Source organism: Macrotis lagotis, chromosome 1 (genome assembly GCF_037893015.1).
Source record: "Macrotis lagotis isolate mMagLag1 chromosome 1, bilby.v1.9.chrom.fasta, whole genome shotgun sequence".
NCBI lineage: Eukaryota > Metazoa > Chordata > Mammalia > Peramelemorphia > Peramelidae > Macrotis > Macrotis lagotis.
Genome location: NC_133658.1, coordinates 542668409 through 542691717, shown reverse-complemented (window position 1 = coordinate 542691717; position 23309 = coordinate 542668409). Strand labels below are relative to the sequence as shown.

Here is a 23309-nt window from a genome sequence, read left to right as displayed (position 1 = left end):
CAGAGAGGTTAATGCTTTTCCCAATGTCACCCAGACAGAGAACACCAGAGGTCAAATTTGAACCCAGGACCCTTTAATATTATACCATACTTACTCCCCTACCACCTATAGGTTTTCTCCTTAGGTATGAGTATGTGGGCAGTTTAATAGCAGTAGAGGTTCTAGGATTCTAGAGCCATGATTCTCTAGGGAAAGAAGTTCTTTAATATTTTTTTATATCATGGACCTCTTTGGCAGTCTGGTAAAATTAAGGAGCCCTTCCCAGAATAATGTTTTTAAATACATGAAATATATAAGATATAAGGAAACTAATTATTGAAACTATTTGAAATGCAGTTACCAAAATTTTTTTTTAAAGTTTTCAGGTTCAGGTTAAGAATCCTTGTAGTGACTCTATGACTCTAACCAAACTGGGCTTCACTTTCTTTATCAAGAGAATTGGTAATGGGTGGTGGGGAGGGTGATGGTAATGTGTGTGTGTGTGTGTGTGTGTGTGTGTGTGTGTGTGTGTGTACACTTTAAACTAGAGGTCTCCTAAGGTCTAAATTTAAGCTTTAAAATCTAAATGCTTTCTGGTTTTAAATCTATAAGCTCCTTTTATTTGCCATCATTTCTTTCATTCTGATGACATTCCTTTGAAGGAAACAGGGGAGTAAATGGCCTGGAAGAAGAGAGTGCGAGAGGCAGCACCTTTTCTTCTCACAGATACACATAAAAAAATAGAAAATCATAAACAGAAAACTGATTTAACATGATTCATTTGTACTTATGCTTAGCTAACCCATCATGAACTGCTTCAGATAAACCATTATTCCAATGAGGTGTCTTAGATCATCTCTCATTTTTTTTTAGGTTTTTTTGCAAGGCAAATGGGGTGAAGTGGCTTGCCCAAGGCCACACAGCTAGGTAATTATTAAGTGTCTGAGACCGGATTTGAACCCAGGTACTCCTGACTCCAGGGCCGGTGCTTTATACACTATGCCACCTAGCTGCCCCCATCTCTCACTTTCAAAAGCAAAGAAGAGGGACCATTATAATTAGGGGACACTTACAGATGTGAGAGACTGGGATGGAGGCCGTCTACCGGTGGCTTTTGGTCTGCTTGTCGTTGGGTGACTGAGCTTCTCAGTAGATGATACTACAGAATCAAAACCTTCTAGATCTAAAAGAGAAACAAAAGAAAAAAAAAATCTGTGACAAAAAACAGAACTTGAGAAAAGATGGAATGGGATAAAGACACCTTTATATATCACAAAGAAACACATTTTCCCCCCATATGAAGTAAGTTCCTCATCCTCAGGACCCTCCCCACATTCATGGCTGCTGCCTCACCCCTCCTAGCCTCTCTATCCCCATCTTTTCTCTTTATGCATTGCCTTCCCTTATTAGAATGCAAGCCTTCTGTGGCAGTAATGGCAAGGCTTGCTTATGTTTGTATCCCCAGCATATCATCTAGCACATAGTAAACACTTAATAAGTGCTCTAGCTTTCTATTTCTTTAACTACCTACCTACTTTTTAATTTATCCATCTAGGTATCCAGGCACTCAGGGGGCCTTACAGCAAAAATACAGGAACCAAGTGAATTAATTTTATCTCTCGGTTTAGCAAGCTATTGTGGGGAAAGGAAAGCAATGCATGAATTTTCTTTCAGCACAAAAGTAGATGCTTTCATAAATCTTAGAATAGCTGTAGAAAAATGGGGGGGAGGGCATTGCTTTTAGGAGCTTCTTTCTTTCACCACTAAAAGGTAAAATTTAATAGATGAAGTGTTCTAATTGCATCGATAGAAAAGCCAGCTACCAAAAGCTGTTACCATGGTGAAGGGTATATTGATTACCAGTGATTGAGTCCAGAATACAAAAGAATCCTCACAGAAGGCCTAGGAAATTCATCTGGTTGTGCTGTCATTGTTTAATATTTCCCCAAGCCCATCACTCACTTGGTATTTTGTTCTTGAATGCCTCTTATTTTTATATAACTTCTCATGTATATGTGAGTCTATTTTTATCTCCCACTAGACTATATATACATTCTTTGTAAATCACAGACAGTAGGCAGGAACTCAATGATGCTTATCTTGTGGGATGATGGAAGATGAGATTGGGTATGATCAAAGAATCAAATATTAATTGAACATCTTCTACTTGTCCAGGCCAGACCATTTGGACTAGACTCTCCTTCTGATTTCTAAAATTGTATCATCTCTCAAAAGTAATTTGGTGTAATGGTTTCAATATAATTGAACCAACATTTTCAAGCATCTGCAATGTACTTTGTCAGACATTGGGGTTGAAATGATAAGCAATGACATAGACCCTGCCTCCCAAGAGTTTTCTATTCTTTAAGTGGTATAGTGAGACTCACATATAAAGAATAGCATATATTATACTGAGAAATAGGCACTAGAAGGAAAGAGGGAGGGAATCAAGATTCTGCATAGTTCCAGAAACAATAGCAATGCATGTGGATTTATTTGTGATTCATATGAGCTGATGCTGAATTGATTGGCAGAGAGAAAAAGGCCCAGAGGTCCATTGTTCTTTATGTCTGGGAACATACCATTTTGTTACTTTGATGGGATGTGGAATGCTTTTTGGATTCTTAAACCTCAAATATAATGATTAGACAAGGAAAAAATTGGTAAATAAATCTTTATCCCCTTTTTTGTTGACAGTCATAATAATTTGGCTTATTAATGTGATACTCAGGTTGAACAACAAATTTGGACACCAGTTAAGTAGAGTCAGACATGATTCATTGGTCAACTCAAGCTAGTAAATCAGTCACACGAACCTGACACGTGGTTAACTTAAATTATTCTTGCACCTGTTTAAGTGAATAATGAAGTTATTATTTTATACAAGCTTTTAAATTTTTTAAAACTTAATTTAGCCTCACAAACCCTTGGGGGTGAGGAGATGAGCAAACCTTTGAAGTCTCAAATTCTTTCCAAGGTTGGTTTTCCCTTGAGGTGGAGAAGGCAGTTAGCTACTTAACAGATTCTAAAAAGGTTCCCACCCCAAATCTCTCCCACTGGCCCTACTAATACCTAAAACTTCTCATGCTGTTCCCTTCCCCCAATTCATTCTTTTGAATGCTTTAAATTCATCTGTAATACATTAACCTCGTATCAGTATCACTATTTGAAAATAAATAGGTTTAGCAGAGAAGTTAGGCAGTCACCTAACAGGCCCTAAAAGAAAGAACACAGAAAATGTGTTTTGATTGTTGGCTGTGATTAAGAAAATCTAGATCTGGTTAGGCCATCACAAAAAGAGGCCCCAGGAAGTAAGAATAGAATGAGGGATCAGGAGGAAGGATGGAAGGGGGTGAAGGGAGTACACTGAGAGTAAGGAGACTAGGACTAAAGAGATGCTAAAGTTTGTCCATGTTCTGAATTTTGCAGCTAAGGAGAACAGAAAACTTTGGAAAGATGGATTCAAGGCCAAGGATGAGTTGACTTAATTTTTTAATCCTCATATTTTTCCTAGTACTTTTGTAGGACTTTTTCATCTTCACTTATATTCTCTATTATGTCAGTTACTTTTTGTATTTATCTTTCTCCAGGTCTCCACTCCCATCATAAAATTGTAGGTATCCTGAGAGCAGGGTATGTGATGAAGTTAACTATCTTTGTTTCCTCTCTGTTCCCTCCTTTTCCTTCCTTCCTATTGCAGTGTTGGCTTCAGGATAGGATTGTGTTTGATTGAATTAAGCACCTCCTAAAATCAAGGTTCTGTTAGACTGGGAGGCAACTTGAGGTCTGAGGTGTCAAGTGAGTAGATTCTATAAAGGAGACAGGAGTCTGCAACCTGGGTAGCAATATACAATTTAGGCAGCATTTTCCTTTCTACTTTGGTCACCTGTTTTGAGTTCCTACTCCTCCCCCCCCTCTCTTTCAATAACTGATATTTATTTTTTCTTAATAGAATTTTATTATCCTCCATTAATCATCAAGAGAATTTTCATCATTCATTTTCAAGATTTGGAATTCCAACTTTTTTCCCCCTCCCTCCCTCTCCTCTTCTGAAAATGGTAGTCAGTTTGATAAAATTTATACATGTACTATTATGTAAAATATATTTTAATATTAGTCTCAGTTGTGGAAGAAGAAACAGATCAAAAGGAAAAAAGAGCACGAGCAAGAATAAAGTAATTGAAAAAATATGCTTCAATTTGCAATCAGAGTCCAACAGTTCTTTATCTGGATATAGATAGCATTTTTTTCATGAATCTTGGATTTTTGTGTTGCTGAGAAGAGCTAAATCATTCACAATTGGTCATCAAGCAATGCTGCTGACATTATGTTCATTGTTCTCCTGGTTCTCCTCATTTTATTTTGAACTGGTTCATACAAGTCTTTCCAGGTTTTCTGAAATCTGTCTGTTCATCATTCCTTACTGAACAACAGTATTCCATTCCATTCATATATCATAGTTTGTCTAGACATTCTCCAGTTGGTGAGAATTATCTTAATTTCCAATATTTTGCCATCACAGAAAAAAATACAATAAATATTTTTGTACATGTAAGTCATTTCCCCCCTTTTTAAATGACCTCTTTGGGATACAGACCTAGTAATGGTATTGCCTGGATCAAAGGGTATGCACAGTTTTACTGCCCTTTGGGCATAGTTCCAAATTGCTTTCTAGAATGGTTGTATCAGCTCACAACTTCAACAACAATGTATAAGTGTCCCAGTTTTTTCATATTATCTTCAACATTAATCATTTTTCTTTTTTTTTGTCATATGAGCCAATCTGATAGACGTGAGGTTGTATCTCAGAGTTATTTTAATTTGTTTTTCTCGAATCAAAAGAGATTTAGAACACTTCTTCATATGCCTATAAGATAGTTTTGATTTCTTCATCTGAAAACTGCCTATTCATATCCTCTGATCATTTATCAACTGGAGAATGGCTTGAATTCTTATTAATTCAACTTAGTTCTCTATATAGTTGAGAAATGAGTTCTTTGTCAGAGACATTTGCTGTAAAGATTGCTTCCCAGTTTTCTGCTTTCTTCCTAATATTGATTGCATTGGTTTTGTTTGTACAAAAACTTTTTAAATTTAATATAATCAAAATTACCTATTTTACATTTTGCTATGCTTCCTATATAGTCATGTTTGGTCATGAACAAGAGAAAGAAATTTTCCTCTAAATACTGCTTTGGCTGTATCCCATAAATTCTGGTATGTTGTCTTACTGTTTGTCATTCTCTTTAATGAAATTATTGATTGTTTCTATGATTTGTTCTTTTACCAAAACTTAATTTTTTAGGATTAGACTATTTAGTTTCCAATGAATTTTAATGTGTCTTTCTATTGCCCTTGTTGGACATAATTATTATTGCATTATGATACCAAAAATACATTTAATATTTTTCCATTTTTAATTTGTTTTTGAGGGTTTTATGCCCTAATTCACATCAATTTTTGTATAGGTGCCAGATGCTGCTTAGATAAATATATGTTCCTTTCTTCAAAGATCTGTCATATCTAACTTTTTTAATATTCTATTTACCTCCTTTGTTCCTTTGTTATTTTTACTTGGATATATAGAGTTCTGAATGGGGACAGTTGAGATCCCCCACAAGTATACTTTTCTTGTTTATTTCTTCTTATAAGTCATTTAATTTCTTCTTTAAGAATTTATTGCTTCACTGTCTATGCTGCCTTTTTTTTTTGCAAGGCAATGGGGTCAAGTGTCCAAGGCTACACAGCTAGGTAATTATTAGGTGTCTGAGACTGAATTTTAACTCAGGTCCTCCTGATCCCAGGACCGGTGCTCTATCCACTATCTATGCTACCTTTTAAGCAAGATGCAGTTTCCTTCCTTATCTCTTTTAATTAGATATTTTTGCTTTGACTTTAACTGAAGTCAGAATTGCTATCCCTGTTTTTTCTTCCACTTCAGCTGAAACATAATAGTCTATTCCAGTTCCTTAGCTTTACTGTTTTGTTTTGTTTTTGCAAGGCAATGGGGTTGAGTGACTTTCCCAAGGTCACACAGCTAGGTCATTATTAAGTGTCTGTGATGAATTTGAACTCAGGTCCTTCTGATCCCAGGACCAGTGCTCTATCCACTGCACCACCTAGCTGCCCCCTTACCTTTGCTCTTTATGTGTCCACTGAAGTGTATTTCTTGTAAATAGCATATTGTAGGATTCTGGTCTTTGATCCATCGACTATCTGCTTTTGTTTTACTGGCAATCACAATTATGATTCCAATCTGTGTAATTCCCTCTATTCTATTCTTTTTCTTATTTGTCTTCTCTCTCTTCACCCTTTCCCTTCTCACTAGTGTTTTGCTTCTGTCTACCATCTATCCTAATCTGCTTTCCCTTCTGTCAGTCTCTACCTCTCCCTTTACTTGATTTCCTCCCCTCCTACTTCCCTGTTAGGTAAGATAGATTTCTATATTCAATTGATTGTGTTTATTATTACTATATCTTTGAACCAATAATGTTGAGAATAAGAGTCAAGCAATGTCCATCATCCATCCTCCCATCTTCCCCTCCACTGTAATATTTCACGTCTACATGTAAAATAATTTACTACATTCTACCTCTCCCTTCTTTTTGTACCTATAATACTCCTTTTTCTCATCTCTTAATTATTTTTATGTCATTCCCTCAAATTCCTCTTACTCCTAAAACCTCTATGTCTATTCCCTCTATCTATATTATTAAAGATACAATATTTAAGAATTATAAGTGTCACCTTCTTGTGTAGGCTTGTAAACACTTCTGCCCTGGATCTAGGGTGAGTTCCAATTGAGATTGTTCCAACCTACCCCTTCTTACCCTTCATCTTGTAGACAACCTTATCTAAATTACATTCCTTTCAGAGTTCAAGAACTAGTCATGGTTTGATGTGACTTTTTACAGAGGTTAAATCTTTTAAAATTTTTCTTAAAGGCCATTGTTTTTCTGCTTCATTGACTTCCAGGAATGATGGCCAAGGTAGAGGTGCAACCTCAAAGCTCTAGCTTATTAATGACTCATCATGTATAAATGTGATTAAGAACCTATCTTGGAAAGTTCCAGGGGTAAAATCTGTGATTCTCTCAGCCAAATTTCAACATTCATACTATAATCTGTCTTCCTCAACAAACTTTCTCAATAAGGAAATCATAGACTATAACTTGGAAGGTTGGTTTGTAGGATGGTGTTTTTCAATATGGCTGTTGTTTCTAAAGAACCCTTCTCCACTAAAGAGGAAGGAAGGAAGGAAGGAAGGAAGGAAGGAAGGAAGGAAGGAAGGAAGGAAGGAAGGAAGGAAGGAAGGAAGGAAGGGAGGGAGGGGAGGGAAGGAGGGAGAGAGGAAAGAAGGAAGGAAGGGGGTAAGAAAGGCAGGGAGGGAGGGAAGGAAAGGAGGGAAGGAGGAAGAAGGGGAGGGGGAAGGAAGGGAAGGAGGGAGGAAGGAACAAATGAACAAGGAAGGAACAAATGAACGAATGAGGAAGGAAGGAACAAGGAAGGAAGGGAGAAAAACGGAAGGAAAGTAACCATAGCTTCTGTTGTTACTCCTGGTCTTGCCTTGGCTATCTCTCATCACCAACCTCCTCTGACCCTCCGTCACAAGAAATCTTTTATTATCAATGAATCAAATAAGATGAAGTGAAACTCCCTCAGGAAAGGCCATTCTCGAATGTGTAACTCATCCTTTCAGCATAACTTATTCTGTCCTGTAAGTACAAAAAACCAAGGGTTTTATTTATGTCAGTTCCGTTCTGAATTGATAAAAACTTCATCAGGTGTGAGGTCAGTTGCTGAGAACTACATGCATTTGTGGTTCTATGGGTATATTTCTATATACTACCAACTGTGATATGTCCTTCTTGAAATGTTGGAGAAGAAACAATCTAGTTGCACACCCAGACCCACATACACATATTTTTAAATCACTAAAGCATAAATCATACTCCCCGTGATTGTATTATGGTAGCTTGAGTGGAGGCAGATTTTTCCATTACTAACCCTTTGTGGTGGATGGGAAATGTTATACTTTTCATCGTGGTTTTGAAATGAATCAGGCTGAAATCTGATATGAATTTTTTTTATCCCAGCTGGGAATTTTTCCTCTTAGTAAAAAAAAAAGTTTCAAAGCCTGTAAGTCATCCTGAATTTATTGAGATGGAGAACACTAGGTTACTTTTTTAAAAACTAGCTTCACAGGGATTAAAAGTTGCTATGTGGTAGAAAAAAATTCTTTTAGCACCAAAGATAATTCATATTGAAATCACAAAGTTTGCTCAGAAGGGGTCTTTCCCACTCTGTGTAGGATGCTAAACTTGCTCGTTTTCCATAAGAGTTCAGTCTCATTTACTTCAATTGGAAAATCTGCCATCATTTTCCATGGACATCCCAGACCAGTCACAATGATTGCAATTACCACATAAAGCACAGATGGTAAAAACACGGAAAAGTGACTGTAACATGTCTGAATCAGGACGGCCATCCTCAAAAACTGTCCATGGAGCTCTTGGCTAGTCTGTTGTTTTTTTTTTCCTGTCTTGGTCTTCATGGTTCATTTTGTGTTCTAGTATCCCAGGACTAGAAATGTAACTTAAGGAAGTCCCAATTTTCTATTGTGCCTCAGTTTCTTCATCTAAAAAATGGGTAATACTTGTCTCTTTCTTCATAGCTATTTTCTTTATAGGGGGAACAAGCTAATTTATAAGAGTATTTTGTAAAAGTACTCTTCATTAAATACCAATTAAAGCACTATACTAATCCCTAGGGGAGATATCAAGAAGTTGTTTGTCCCCCCCCCTTAAATGTAGTAGAGTTCTAGAAAAACCTAGAGAAGAAGATTCTTTATAAAGCCTCTTTCTCAATTGATTGCTATCGTTAGTCATTTCTGACTCATTAGAAACCCATTTGTAGTTTTCTTAGCAAATATAGGGAGTGGTGAAGGTCAGCTCATTTTATAGAAGTTGTGACTTGACTAGGATCACACAGCTCATAAGTGTCTGAGGTTTGATGTGAACTCAGGCATTCTGGGTACTAGCTGCTCCAATTTGGAAAAGTTATTAAATAAAATAGCTCATACCCATGAATCACACAGTATTATTACTATTATTACTATATTATACATATTATTACTTTATCTTTGAACAATAATGTTGAGAATAAGAGTCAAGCGATGTCCATCATCCATCCTCGCATCTTCCCCTCCACTGCAATATTTCATGTATACATGTAAAATAATTTACCACATTCTACCTCTCCCTTCCTTCTGCACCCATAATACTCCTTTTTCTCATCATAGCTCATATCCATGAGTGAACTGAATCATACAGTATTATTACTATTATTACTATATTATACATATTATTACTATATCTTTGAACCAATTATTACATACATACATACTTATTATCATACAAGGCTAACATTAGAAGACATAGCAGAGAACCATCTTGCCAAATCCTTCCTTAAATAACAGGTCTCTTGCCACCCGATCCACTTCTGTGATCCACTCTGAGTATGTGAGTGAGTGTGTGTGTGTGTGTGTGTATGCATTATATATGTATGTGTTTATATTTATCTCACATTATCTCTTTCAGATAACAAATTATTCAACTTAGGAAAATCTATCACAAGAATATAGTACTACATGTAATGGATATTATTATATTGCTTGTCTTCTCAATGGGTGGGAAAGAGGCCGGAGGGAAAGAATTTGAAACTAAATTTTTTATATGAATGTTAAAAATAAAATATTAAAAAATAAAAGTACTGTGCTGAATACTCAGTATATATTAAATAAATACATGTTTATCAAAAGCAGATGGGGTCTGACTCACTGACTGAAAATTCTATTTCAGGAAATTATGAAGTTTTGAAGGAAAGTAAACTTTTTTTTTTAGGTTTTTTTTTTGCAAGGCGAATGGGGTTAAGTGGCTTGCCCAAGGCTACACAGCTAGATATTTATTAAGTATCTGAATTCGGATTTGAACTCAGGTACTCCTGATTCCAGGGCCAGTGCTTTATCCACTGCGCCACCTAGCTGCCCCCAAAGTAAACTCTTAACACAGAAGATTTATCACAGATTTAGAGCTGGAGAAAACACCTTAGGTATGTCCCCCTTTTTAGATATGAAGAAAAAGAGAATCTAAGAGACAATTACAGGCAAGATCCCACCAAGAGCAAGAGAAAATGTGAAATTTGAACCTAGGTCCTCTTCTTCCAGAGCTTTTTTTTTTTTTAACTATAACACAATACTTCAATGCAGTTATGGGCTGTGTGTCTAACTGTAGTCTGTTCATTGAGTTATTATGACCACTTAAGATCTGAAGAAGTCTTTGGAAAGGCAGGGAAACCATAAAAAAATTCCTCTACAATGCACTGCCCAGTCTTTCTCATTTGACATAGGTAGTATTTTACCTGTTCCTTGGCAGATAATATCAATGACATTTTAATATAGTTCTTCTCATGAAATAAAAACTCTATACAGTTCAATGGAAGGAAAGGCAATTATCCATCTTGATTTCCATCTGTGAGGATTACACTATCTTCCACTCAAATGTACTTTTTTTTAGGGTGTTTTTTTTTTTTTTGGCAAGGCAATGGGGTTAAGTGGCTTGTCCAAGGCCACACAGCTAGGTAATTATTAAGGCTGGATTTGAACTTAGGTACTCCTGACTCCAGGGCCAGTACTCTATCTACTGTGCCACCTAGCCACCCCTTCAAATGTACTTTTTAAAAGAAGTTTATTTTTAATAAGTCTTTAGCTATAAAGTCTAGTTATATGTTTTTAAGAATTAAAAATCATTTATTTTTTTACAAATCACAACTTCTCACTGTATCTCAGACTAAAGATTATACTTTAGCTAAACCTATACAAAATACTTCTCCAAAACTAAGAGAGGCAGTTGGGAGGAGAGAACAAAGTAGACAACTAAAAGTAGTTTTAATTCAATTCAATAAAGCAAAACAACTGGACCCTCTGGGAGATATCAAAAAATATGCTAGCCATCTCAAAGTAGTTTACAATCTAGTCTTTTGCTAAACAGTATTAAGCACCTATGTGCTTAATATTGATCCAAACAGATCAGAAAGAGCACTAAAGATGAAGGAATTTCAATTATATTGAACAAAAACCCTATGACGTTGGCACTTGCTATACCTGGGAGATAGATTTTCAGTCCTTTTCAGGTGCCAACTCTTCCTGACCCCTTTTGGGTTTTTGCCTTTTTTTTTTTTTTTTTAGCAAAGATACTGGAGTGGCTTGTCATTTACTTTTCCAGATGAGGAAACTAAGGCCAACAGGGTCATACAGATAATATCTGAGGCCAGATTTGAACTCACAAAGATGAGTCTTCCTGACTTTCAAGCCAGACCCTGCATCATCCAGCTGCCCCAAGAGAGAAACAGACAGAATGAAAGAAAAGGAAGAAGATGGGAAGGAAGGATGACAACCAGCTCAATGAGTTTATAATCTAGTAACTCAATCCCACAAATATTTATAAAATCAAGCACAGATCTGGGCATTGGGAGTTACAAAAATGCTTTGAAAATGCTTATCAGGGGAACAGCTCATGTATATAGAAGTGGAAAATATATTCAGTGTAGGCACAAGGTAATTTCATGGGGATGAAGAGGCACTATCAGCTTAGGGGACACTTGATCTGAGTGTAGAAGGAAATCTGGGGTTCCTAAGAGGCAGAAGCCAAGAGGGAATTAATTCTAGGCAAGGGGGGGACGTGTTTGCAAAATACAGGGAGATAGATGGGTGCTGGCATTCCTGTGTGAAGAACAGTAAGTTTGATGGAACCACTTGGGACATGAAAGGGATCTATATGCAGTAAATGAAGAGAGGTAGGCTGGAGACAAAGGGGGTGAAGAGATCCAAATAACTAAGAGAATTTCCCTAATTCATTCTGTTCAGAAGTAATAGAGAGTCACTGAAGCATTTGAGAAAAGCAACACCATACCATATCAGATCTGTTTTAGTTGTTTGGTTGGTTATTGTCCTTTCCTATCAAAGAAGACCAAAATGACATTGTACCTCTCTATAAAGGTAAAGTGTCCTGTGACAATCACAGAGGCATTTCTCTTTTAGTCATTGCTGGTAAGATTCTTGCTACAGTCCTTCTCAATAGGCTGATCCTTCCCCTGGAAGTCGGTCACCTCCCTGAGGAGCCAGTGTAGCTTCAGAAAGATTGAGTAACAGTGATATGGTGTTTGCTGCCTGACAACTCCAGGAAAAATGCCAGGAACAGAACAGAGGTCTGTATGCAACATTTGTAGATGTGACCAAGGCCTTTGATACCATCAATTGTGAGGGGTTATGAAAAATTATGTCAAAATTTGATTGCCCAGAGAAGTTCATCAATAGTGTACAACAGTTCTATGATGGCATGCACAGCCAGGTTTTGGATAGTGGATGATGCTCTTAAGATTTCCTGGGCACCAATGGAATGGAACAAGGATGTGTCCAGCTCCCATGCAATTCCAGCCATGTTATCAAATGCCTTCCCTGAGGATGAACATGGCCTCAAGGTCAGCTACTACAGTGCCAATAAATTCTTCAACTTGAAAAGGCTTCTAGCCAGGACCAAAGTGGAGGGACTGTTGGTGCACGATCTTCTGTTTGCAGATGACTGTGCTCAATGCAGCCTCTGAACCTGAGTCGCAAAAAAAGTAGGGATCGATTCTCTGCTGCTTGTGCTCATTTTGATCTAACAATCAACACCAAGAAAACCCAGGTGCTTCATCAGCCAGCACCACACCATCCATATGTGGAACCATTGATTACAGCAAATGGAGAAGTTCTGAGCACTGTGGACAAATTCATTTACCTTGTCTGTATCCTTTCCAAGGAGATACACGTTGACAATGAGGTTGACACACGCATTGCCAGAGTTATCTCACTATTTGGAAGGATCCAAAAGAAAGTATGGGAGAGAACAAGTGTTAGACTGACTACCACTGAAGGTCTACAGAGCCAGTGTGCTGACCTCATTGCTATATGTCTGTGACATATGTCTGGACAGTCCACCAGCACCGTGTCAGAAAACTGAAATGCTTCCATTTAAATTGTCTTAGGAAGGTTCTGAAAAATCACCTGGCAGGAGAAGACACCAAACACTGAGGTTTTTTCTTGAGCTAAACTGCCTAGCATTCCAACAGTACTACAGTGAGTGTAACTGCGATGGCCTGGACATGTTAGAAAGCCAGGTGTAGGCTTGCCAAATAAACTATTTTAGAGAGAATTCACACAGGGCAAGAGCTCATGGCGGGGATCAGAAGAAGCGATACCAGGACACCTTGAAGGTCTCTCTCAAGAATTTTAGAGGGGGCAGCTAGGTGGCACAGTAGATAGAGCACCAGCCCTGGAGTCAGGAGTACCTGAGTTCAAATCCAGCCTCAGACATTTAATAATTACTAGCTGTGTGGCCTTGGGCAAGTCACTTAACCTCACTGCCTTGCAAAAACCTAAAAAAACCCAAGAATTTTAGAATTGACTGTACAGCATGGCAGACATTGGCACAGGACGTCCAGCATGGCAGGCACTCATCAGTGAGGATGCTGCACTCTGTGAGGAAGGCAGAACTGAAGCAGCTCCAAGGAAACATGAGATGTGTAAGCTTAGAGTAAGCATGGAGCAATGGATAGAGAGCTGGACCAGAGCCAGAAAGACTAGAGTTCTAATTTGACCTTAGAAATGTACTATCTGTGTGACTCTGGGCAAGTCACTCAACCTCTGCCTCAGTTTCCTCATATGCAAAAGGATGCATCTTGAATGGGTAATAATGGTACCCCATCACCCAGGGATACTGTGAGGATCAGATGAGATAATATTTTACATTTTGCACATCTTAACATTCCATATAAATGACAGCTATTATGATTGGCAAATCAGAGTTTCTTTGACTATAAAATTCCACCCAATCTGACAGTGGCTTCCACATTTGGCTTCCGTCAGTGCCTCTCTCCCCTACTCTTCCTGGCTCATTTCCCTCTTGACAGTGGGTTAAAGGATTCCTGCTGATCTAAATATGTTTTATCTTGACCTTAGCTGTCACCAGTAGATCCAATTACTCTCTGACAGGATCAACTGACTTTCTTTATCCTAGTGCTTATTTCTTTCCTTTTTCATTTAACAAAACTGAAGTGAGCAGGTGTGACTATAAAGATAGAAGATTTCAGGTAGCAATTTTACAGAAAGGAACGAATTCTTGACTAAACAGGTATAAAGATAGCCATGCCTATTGGAAAAATTGAAAATAATTATAGAATTTATTTCTGGAGGAGGCAGGTTATTTGGTTAGAACATTGTTTCCCAAGGAAATAGAGGATCATTGCTAGGATGCTACATTATCTTTCTAGGTATTTTTCTGGTAACTGTAAATAGGTAGTAATGGCCTCCCTTACCACTCTTACCTCATGCTCTCAGCCAGAAGGGGCAAAGGTGGCATTTCAAGCTAAATAAATGTCAAATGAAATTTGAGCATAGATATAAACCTTTCCCTTCTTGCTTTTACATGCAATTAGCAATAGTCTTCGGTCAATTTTGCTGATGATATGGTAAAACTTACCCTAAAAAAAGAGTTTGTGATTTTTTTTTAAAAAGCACTTTAAATTCATTTCCCCCAAATATTAAAATTTTAAATGCTAAAAACATCCCAAGCACATTTACATGATAAAGGAAAAGAAACTCAAACTGATTTGGGGAATGTAAACACTCTTTTCCCACAAAATAATGAATAAGGTACTGTTTCATCTCTGGATCCAGTCCTTTGAGGTATAGAAAATGAAAAAGATTTTGGTCCAAGGAACTTTGGCTAAATCATAAAAAAAAATACCACCTTTCTCTCAGATGAAAGAGGTCACAGGGTAATGGAAAAATAACATTAATCAGAGAGTACATTATCTGATTTCTGGAAGAGGCTCCATTGGTTGACCTCCTGACACCAAATTGATTATTCCTATGGCCAAAAAAGGAAATGATTACATTCTGGACCATGTTCAAAAGCTTTCATTTTAATTAGAGGTGACAAAAGTAAGGACAAAAATCTCATCTTCCTATGTCAAAAATGGCAGAAAAGCCTATACTTAGATCTCTTTTACAGAGGCAGCCTGAAGTCAAGGAGACTTGAGTTCAAATTCAATTAGTTGTGTGACCTTGGTCAAGTGACTTAACTGCTGCTTCCTTTGGTTTCCTCATCTGTAAAATGGGAAAAAAATAACAGCACCTATCTCCCAGGGTTGTTGTAAAGATAAAATTAAATAATGTTATTAAAGTGCAGAGCATAATGCCTAGGACATTGCAGGTATTATTATTATTTATTAGAAATCATAAGTGTCACAAATATTTTGCTTCCAAAGAACTGTGAAGTGAAAGATTCAACACTTTTTAAATGCAAAAACAAAATCCTAGCCTCCAAATAAAAGAAAAAAATTGTTTGTTTATATGTGTGTGAGATATTGTAAAAATATTTCATTTTTTTTTTAGAAATAAAACAGTCACTTTTCCTTTTCTTGGAAGGGTTAGGAAACGTGAGCACTGTACTTTATTTCAGACTTCTCCAGTGTTTTGCAACTTTTGCTGAATAGTTTTTTTTCTCTTGTTAAAAATTCTTTGTCAAAACTATGTGCAATATCTTGCAAAATGAAGATGATGTACAAAAAAGGATTTTTAAAAGTATAATCTTTAATACAGGAGACATCTCTTAGTATTGTGAAAAAAGTGCAATTAATTTTGAGCTCTTTAATATCCTGAAACAACAAAAAACTAAAAAAATTTAGGCAAAGTAGGTAAAAATTTAGGTGAATTTAAAGGTGATCACTCAAGATAAAGCTAGGAATATTTAGGGTATGTGCCTAACTTTTTGTGGGAACATAATGGAGGTTGATTATGCATATCCTTCTAAAATCCATTCACTGATCCCATTTGTTAAAGACAGAATAATAAATTGGATGAAAAACTGATTTATCTCAAAATAGCTCCTATGCTTCTCAGAATTCTTCATGAGGTTCTACTAAGATAATACAGCTTATCTCAAATTCTATGTGGAATTCAAAGTTTTAAAAAACTGAATAGCTTTAATAATTTTATTAAAACTACATCAAGATTTTTAGAATATCCTGTATATTTAAAGCATTTTGCAAACCAGAAGGCACTGCTATAAATAATAGCTATTATTAATATTATTAGCTGTGTGACTCTGGGTAAGTCACTTAACCCTGTCTGCTTCAGTTTCCTTATCTGTATTATGAGCTGGAGGAGAAAATGGTAAACCACTCTGGTATCTTTACCAAGAAAAATCCCAAATGGGGTCATGAAGAGATGGACACAGCCGAAAAGTGACTGAACAGCAATAACTATCATCATTAATACTAGCTATTATTGTTGATGAGAGAAGCATTACTGTTATTGTATTATCATTATTTTCAGAATAACAATTCTTATAGAGAGTAAAAGCTTGACCTTCTTCTGTCCACTACCTCAAGTCTCCATCCAAATATTCTTTCCCAATACCTGGCTGGCATACATACAGAGCTTAATAAATGATTGATTGATTTTCCCTTGCTTTCTCCCACTTCCCCCTCTTAGCATCTACAGCACAAATACCATATTCATCAATACAAGCATCTATCAAAATACCATAGTCATCAATACAACTCTACCAAAATTTTTCTCCTCATTGAATCACAAATCTAAAGCCAGAAGAGATATTGGAGGCAATCTAGTTCAGTTTACTTATTTTACAGATCAGGAAATAGAAGCCCTCAGTGGGATGAAGTGACTTATCCATGGCCACTTGGATGGATAAGAAGCAGCAGAATTTGAATCCAGAACCATCAACTCCAGAAGCTGGAGTCAATTATAAAATTTTTATTTATATAATACCATAATGATACACAATTTTTCTTGCACTTTGATTACTGTTAACTCAGAAGCATATAAAATAATCTACATTTACTGCAAATATTTTCATCACACTGTGAAAGATTTGCTATATCTGCAAGGACAGCTCTAAGATTGGGTTGTTCTTTTATCAAAACAGCAATTGATGGAATCTGGACAATTATTTACATATTTACCCATATATAATTTCTACCTTAGCTTTATTCAATTTCATTATACCCATGCTACTAGGAGCAGTCTCCACGAATGAACATATATTGAATTCCAATCAGTCTTAGAGAGCTATCAACTAACTTCAGATCTAGTAAAAATCACAGTTTGATTTTTCTTACTGTAATCGCTCCAGGGAAATCTGCAAGGAGAACCACAAGAGAGACTAAGTTATTTTCCTTTTTGTTCCTTTTTCTATGAACAAATTAAAAAAGAAGAATCCCTGAAAATAAAAGGTTAGCAAAGTAACATGAATAAGGGATTTGCCTAATTCCACAATTTCGTGAAGTGAAAATGACATATGCTTCAAAGAGGTCATGCCAACATCATTCACTGTATGTAACCAAAATTTGGTAAACACTCATGATTGTTTTAGTGAAGAAGAAAGGTATAATCACTATACCATAATGGATTGAGCAGATGACTGTGGAGTTGGAAAGACCTGGGTTCAAATTCTACCTCAGGTCCTTATCAATTGTTGAATATGGAAAAGTCACTTAATCTCTCAATTCTTTAAATTCTTTAAAACTATATTATGTTCTGCATTAATGAAAGGCATTTCACAAAGGGAGTTCCTTACATTGATGAAATCACAGGTTCAGACCCAAAGAAAAATTTCCTTCACTTCTACAATGTAGTTATTGTATACATTGTTCTTTTTTATTTTTATTTTTTTAGGTTTTTTTATGGCAAATGCAATTAAGTGGCTTGCCCAAGGACACACAGCTAGGTAATTATTAGGTGTCTGAGGCTGGATTTGAACTCAGGTGCTCCTGACTCCAGGGCAGGTGCTCTATCCACTGCACAACCTAGCCATCCCTACATTGTTTTTTGATGTGTTTTCTTAATAAATAGAAACATGTTTTTATGAAAAAACTAATAAAATAAAACATTGGTCATTTTTTTTAATAAAGAAGAAAACCAACTTATCAATATTAAAAATGAAAACAGGGAATTGATAACCAATGAAGATGAAATCAAAGCTATTTTCCCCAACTACATGGCAATAAAGTTGACATTTTAAATGAAATGAATGAATATTCACAAATACTATAAATTGCCCAGATTACCAGAAGAGGAAATAGAATGCTTAAATAACTATCATAAAAAGAACTGAATAAGCCATAAATTAAAAAACAAACAACCAAACCCCAGGGCTGGCTAGAATCAAGTTAATTCTACCTAATGTTTAAAGACCAATAAATTCTAATACTATATAAAATTATATGAAAAAAGAGGTAGAGTAATACCAAATTCCTTCTATGAAACAATGTGATTTTGATACTTAAAACAGAGAGCAAAAACAGGGAACAGAGAAAGGAAACTATAGAACAATGGTCCCGATGAATACTGATGCAGCAATTTTAAATATAATATCAACAAGGAGATTATAGCAATATATAACAAAGATAATACACTACGACCAGGCTAGATTTATAATAAGACTGCAGGACTAAGTCCAATATTAGGTGTGGTGGGTTTTTTTTTTTTTATTTGAACTAATTCATTGCCTTCCCAAGTTTTTTTTGATTCTTTATCATTTAATAAAATTCTGTTAATCAATATACCACAATTTAATCACCTACTTCACAGTAAGGAAGCATATAATCCATATTGAACTAGCTATATTTGGAAATATACATGTTGCTGTTTTTCATGAGTCTTGTCTGACTCTTTGTGAATCCATTTGGGGTTTTCTTGGCAAAAAGTATTGGAGTGATTTGCCATTTCCTTCTCCAGTTCATTTTACAGACAAAGAAACAGAGACAAATAGTGCTAGCTAAGTGATTTCCCAGGGTCACAGAGATAGTAAAATGTCTGAGGTCAGATTTGAACTCAGATTTTTCTAACTCTTGTCTTAGCACTGTATCCACTGTGCCACCTAGTTGCCCAGGAAATATAAATATAAAGATAAACCTATTTTGTACAACTTAACTTCCTTCAGTAGTCTCCTGAAGCTAAGAGCTTAATAGTGAAATTTGTACCTTTAATTTAATAAGTACATAATCCTTTCCAAAACAATTGGACCAATTCAAATTTCCACCAGAAATTAATGAAACATGTCTACTTTTTCATTTCACTTTGATTTTTTCCACCATCTTTTACTAAATTTGTTAATTTGATGGGTTTAAAGTGAAAACCTTAGAATAGAATAATTTTTACATTTCAAAATAAAGTTCTATTTTGTTTAATAATGTAAAACCACTCTTAATGTCATCACTAGTTTGTAGATCCTTGCTTCAGAACAACAGTTCTCAAAGAGTGATCTGAGAACCCTCTTGGAACCCCTTTTTAAGGTTTCCAGCAAAGTCAAAACTAAATTTATAATAAATTTATAATCACAGATGCTATTTATCTACCTATAAAATACTTCCCCCTTTTCTATCTCCATATCTGTGTGAGACCAGATTTTATGATTTTTTTTTCAGGTTTTTTTCAAGGCAATGGGGTTAAGTGGCTTGCCCAAAGCCACACAGCTATCTAATTATTAAATGTCTGAGGCTGGATTTGAACTCAGGTCCTCCTGACTCCAGGGCTGGTGCTCTATCCACTGAGTCACCTAGCCACCCCCGTGATTTTGTGATTTTTTTAAAAAGCTAACATTTAGATATCTCTTATATAGCTTTATATTACCTCATTTGTCTTTGTGCTATTATCCCAATTTACAGATGAAGAAATTGAGGCAAATGGAGGTTAAGTGACTTGTCTAGAGTCACCACACAGCTAGTTAGTGGGTGAGGTCAGATGCGAACTCAAGATTTTCTTAACTCCAGATCCAGGGCTTCATTCAAAACAATATATCACAACAGACTGAATGCTTAAATAGAGAATCCAGCTATCCACTATTAAGTTAAACATTAAAGAGATCTACAAAATTATCTAAAACACTGCCACTAGTCTCATTCATTTTTTATGTTTGAGAAAAGTTATTTTTCATTGAACTGACATGTAACATAAAATTAATATTTTAAAAATTAATCAGTTTAAATTTCTAATAAAGTAAATATCTCAATATCCCACAAAAACATAAGCCCTCTAAGGTCCTCGACAATTTTTAAGCATGTAAGGGGTACTGAGGCCATAAAGTTTGAGAGCTGCTGCATCAGTTGCTCAATTTTATACTTCTCTGATTATCATCAATTTTGAAGACTTTTTCATTTGCTTGCTTATAGATTCTGTCAATTTCCTATTGATTTTAGAGTTCAGACTTTTATTAGAGATGTTGAGGCTGTCATTTTTCCTAATCCTGGCTATACTGCTTTATTTTTTCAAATGCAAAAGCTTTTTTTCAAATAAATTTATATGTATCATGCTTTGGATAAGTAAATGTATTAACTAAAATAATCTATCTTGTTTTTAAGTTTTCATCAGTATTTTTAACTGGTTAAGAATTTTTATTCAGTCCATAGTCGCAAAAGCTATCACCTTCCATTCTCCTCTAGTTTCACATGTTATGAATTATGATATTTAGAACTTTTATCCATTTTCCACCAAACCACATCCAGATTTCCCAGGAATTTTTATTTAGTAATGGATTCCCTTTATTGAAAATTTGTGCTCTTTGATTTCTCAAGCACTACATACATATTACTGAAAGATAAGGGTTCTTAATCTGAGGCCCACAGCACTGCCCCCTACCCATCCCCCCTCCAAGGGGAATGTGGATAGAACAAAGGGGATCACTGACATTAGATAAGAAAAACTATATCCTCATATTCACTAAATTAACTGAAGTTTAGCATTTCTGGCAATTATGAATAAAAACATAGTTATGGGGAGAGGAATATTGGTTTTATCAGACTGCCCAAAGGGACCATGATCCAAAAACAGTTTAAGACTTCCTACTGTAAGGGCAGCTAGGTGTACAGTGGATAGAGCACCAACCCTGGAGTCAGGAGTCCCTGAGTTCAAATCCAGCCTGAGACACTTAATAATTACCTAGCTGTGTGGCCTTGGGCAAGCCACTTAACCCCATTGACTTGCAAAAACCTATTAAAAAGAATTCCTACTGTAGACACTAGCTTCTAAATCCTACTTATATAATCTGTCCTACTGACCTATGTCTTATTTAGTAACAGAAAAGTTTTGATAATTACTAGATAATATCATAATTTGAAACCTAGATATAAATATATGTATTAATTAAAATAATCTATTTTGTTTTTAAGTTTTCATCTGTATTTTTAACTGGTTAAGAATTTTTATTCAGTCCATAGTTCCAAAAGCTATCACCTTCCATTCTTTTCTAGTTTCACATGTTATGAATTATGATATTTAGAACTATTAATTCCTATTTTTTTTGCAAGGCAAATGGGGTTAAGTGGCTTGCCCAAGGCCACACAGCTAGGTAATTATTAAGTGTCTGAGGCTGGATTTGAACTCAGGGACTCCTGACTCCAGGGCTAGTGTTCTATCCACTGCACCACCTAGCTGCCCCATATTAATTCCTATTTTTCAATATTCTTAATATTCTCAATTTTCTTCTTTCATATGAATTTTATTATTTTAATTCTATAGAATCTCCTTAAAACCTTAATTGTGAGAATGTTAAATTTGTAGATTAATTTGGTTAGTACTGAAATATTTTTTATAGTAACAGTGCCAACCTGAAATAACTTTTCAATGATTTAGAACATAAACATTCATTCTTAGTAGTATTTATAAGTCCTGTGTGACTACTACTGGTCAAATTGATTTTAAATCCTTTTTCTCATTCTATCAACTTTTCCTAGTTTCCTTAACAGCAATATATAAAAATACTTAATACCAATTAGCTTTACATAGATATGCATATACACATATTAAAATATATTTTTAATTTATAATATATAAATTAAATAGATATGGTTTTTTCAGTTATTTTTCAGTCATGTCTGATGCATAACCTCATTTGGGTTTTTCAAAGACCTGACATTTCCTTCTCCTGCTCCTTCTCTTTACAGAGAAGGAAACTGAGGCAAATAGGGTTGAGTGTCTGAGACCAGATTTGAACTCAAGAGGATGAATTTTTCTGAATTTAGGCCTGGCATTCTATGGCATTCTATGCACTATGTCATTTTGTGTGTGTGTGTGTGTGTGTATATATATATATATACTTCCTAACTATATGTAAAAAATTTTAACAACCTTCTTTCAAATTTCAAGCTTCAAATTCTCTCCCTCCCTCTTATTCTTCTTGCCCTTTGAGAAGGCAAGCAATTTGATATCTATTATATACTTCAAGTCCTGCAAAACATATTTCCATATTTTTATATATTTTTAACACAACTCTATACTGTACAGCAGATGGATTTGTCATTTGTAGTTGATTAAATATGGCATTTGTCATCATTTCTTTAAAAAGTTTGGAAACTGACTATTGGTCATGAGCCTAAAACCAATTAAATGATTATGTGGACTGGAAAATCTGACTGGAATTACATCCTTGCAACTTATACCTTTTCCAGGAATGGAAAACATAGTAAAATGTGAAGACTGCTCATAATCAAAATTCCCTATCGATATTCCTTTATAGAAGTTAAAACCTTTAAATACATCGAAAGACTTTTTTTTGTTTTTGCATAAAGACGTCAAGAGCTCTGAAGTAATTTGTCAACTACATGTTTCAGTAATCACTAAGTTGAGAGGGAATGAAAACAATGTGGAGGAGAAGGGGGTGTTAGGGGAGGAAAAACACAAGTTCAGGAAATCTGACACCTTATCATTCTCTGCTATGGGGGCATAACCATAGGATGCTTGGTATTTACCTTATATTTGATTTCCCACATTATTCTTCAATTTTTCCCCCATTAATGACTTCTCTCTGCCTTGTCTACAAATAACCTCACTTTTACCAATGGGAAAAAGTCTCCATTTGACCTTCTTCCTTGGGCAAGAGGCCCATGTGGCCTAGTTCAGCACTGGGAGACCACACTGTCTCCCCTACCCCAGCATTTTCCCTTATTCTTCTCCTAAGGTCTTTCCTGGGTCCCCAATTCTATCTTTCAATTCCCATCATCAGAGTCTTCCCACTAAGATAATCTTGAATTTGTGACGTAGATAGCTTATATATTCAAATCTTTGAATGTTTTCTCCCATGAGTATGTAACTCTTGAAGGATAGGGAACAGTTCTTGCTTTTCTTTGACTTTGCATTGATTAACATGGTAACTGGTTCATATAAGTGCTTGCCTATTGAGATTGAAGGATCCTTATGACTGAAAATGGGAAGTT

General features: G+C 35.7%; 1 protein-coding gene across 9 annotated transcripts in view; it reads right to left on the bottom strand.

Annotated features, from left to right (window-relative positions):
- Positions 1–23309, bottom strand: part of SH3KBP1 (SH3 domain containing kinase binding protein 1) — a 451877-nt gene that overhangs the window by 15832 nt on the left and 412736 nt on the right. For all 9 annotated transcript variants that reach the window (XM_074214287.1, XM_074214288.1, XM_074214289.1 and 6 more), the window contains one exon: positions 1053–1162. In XM_074214287.1, the coding sequence (XP_074070388.1) occupies positions 1053–1162 (110 nt within the window). The remainder of the gene's footprint in view (positions 1–1052; positions 1163–23309) is intronic.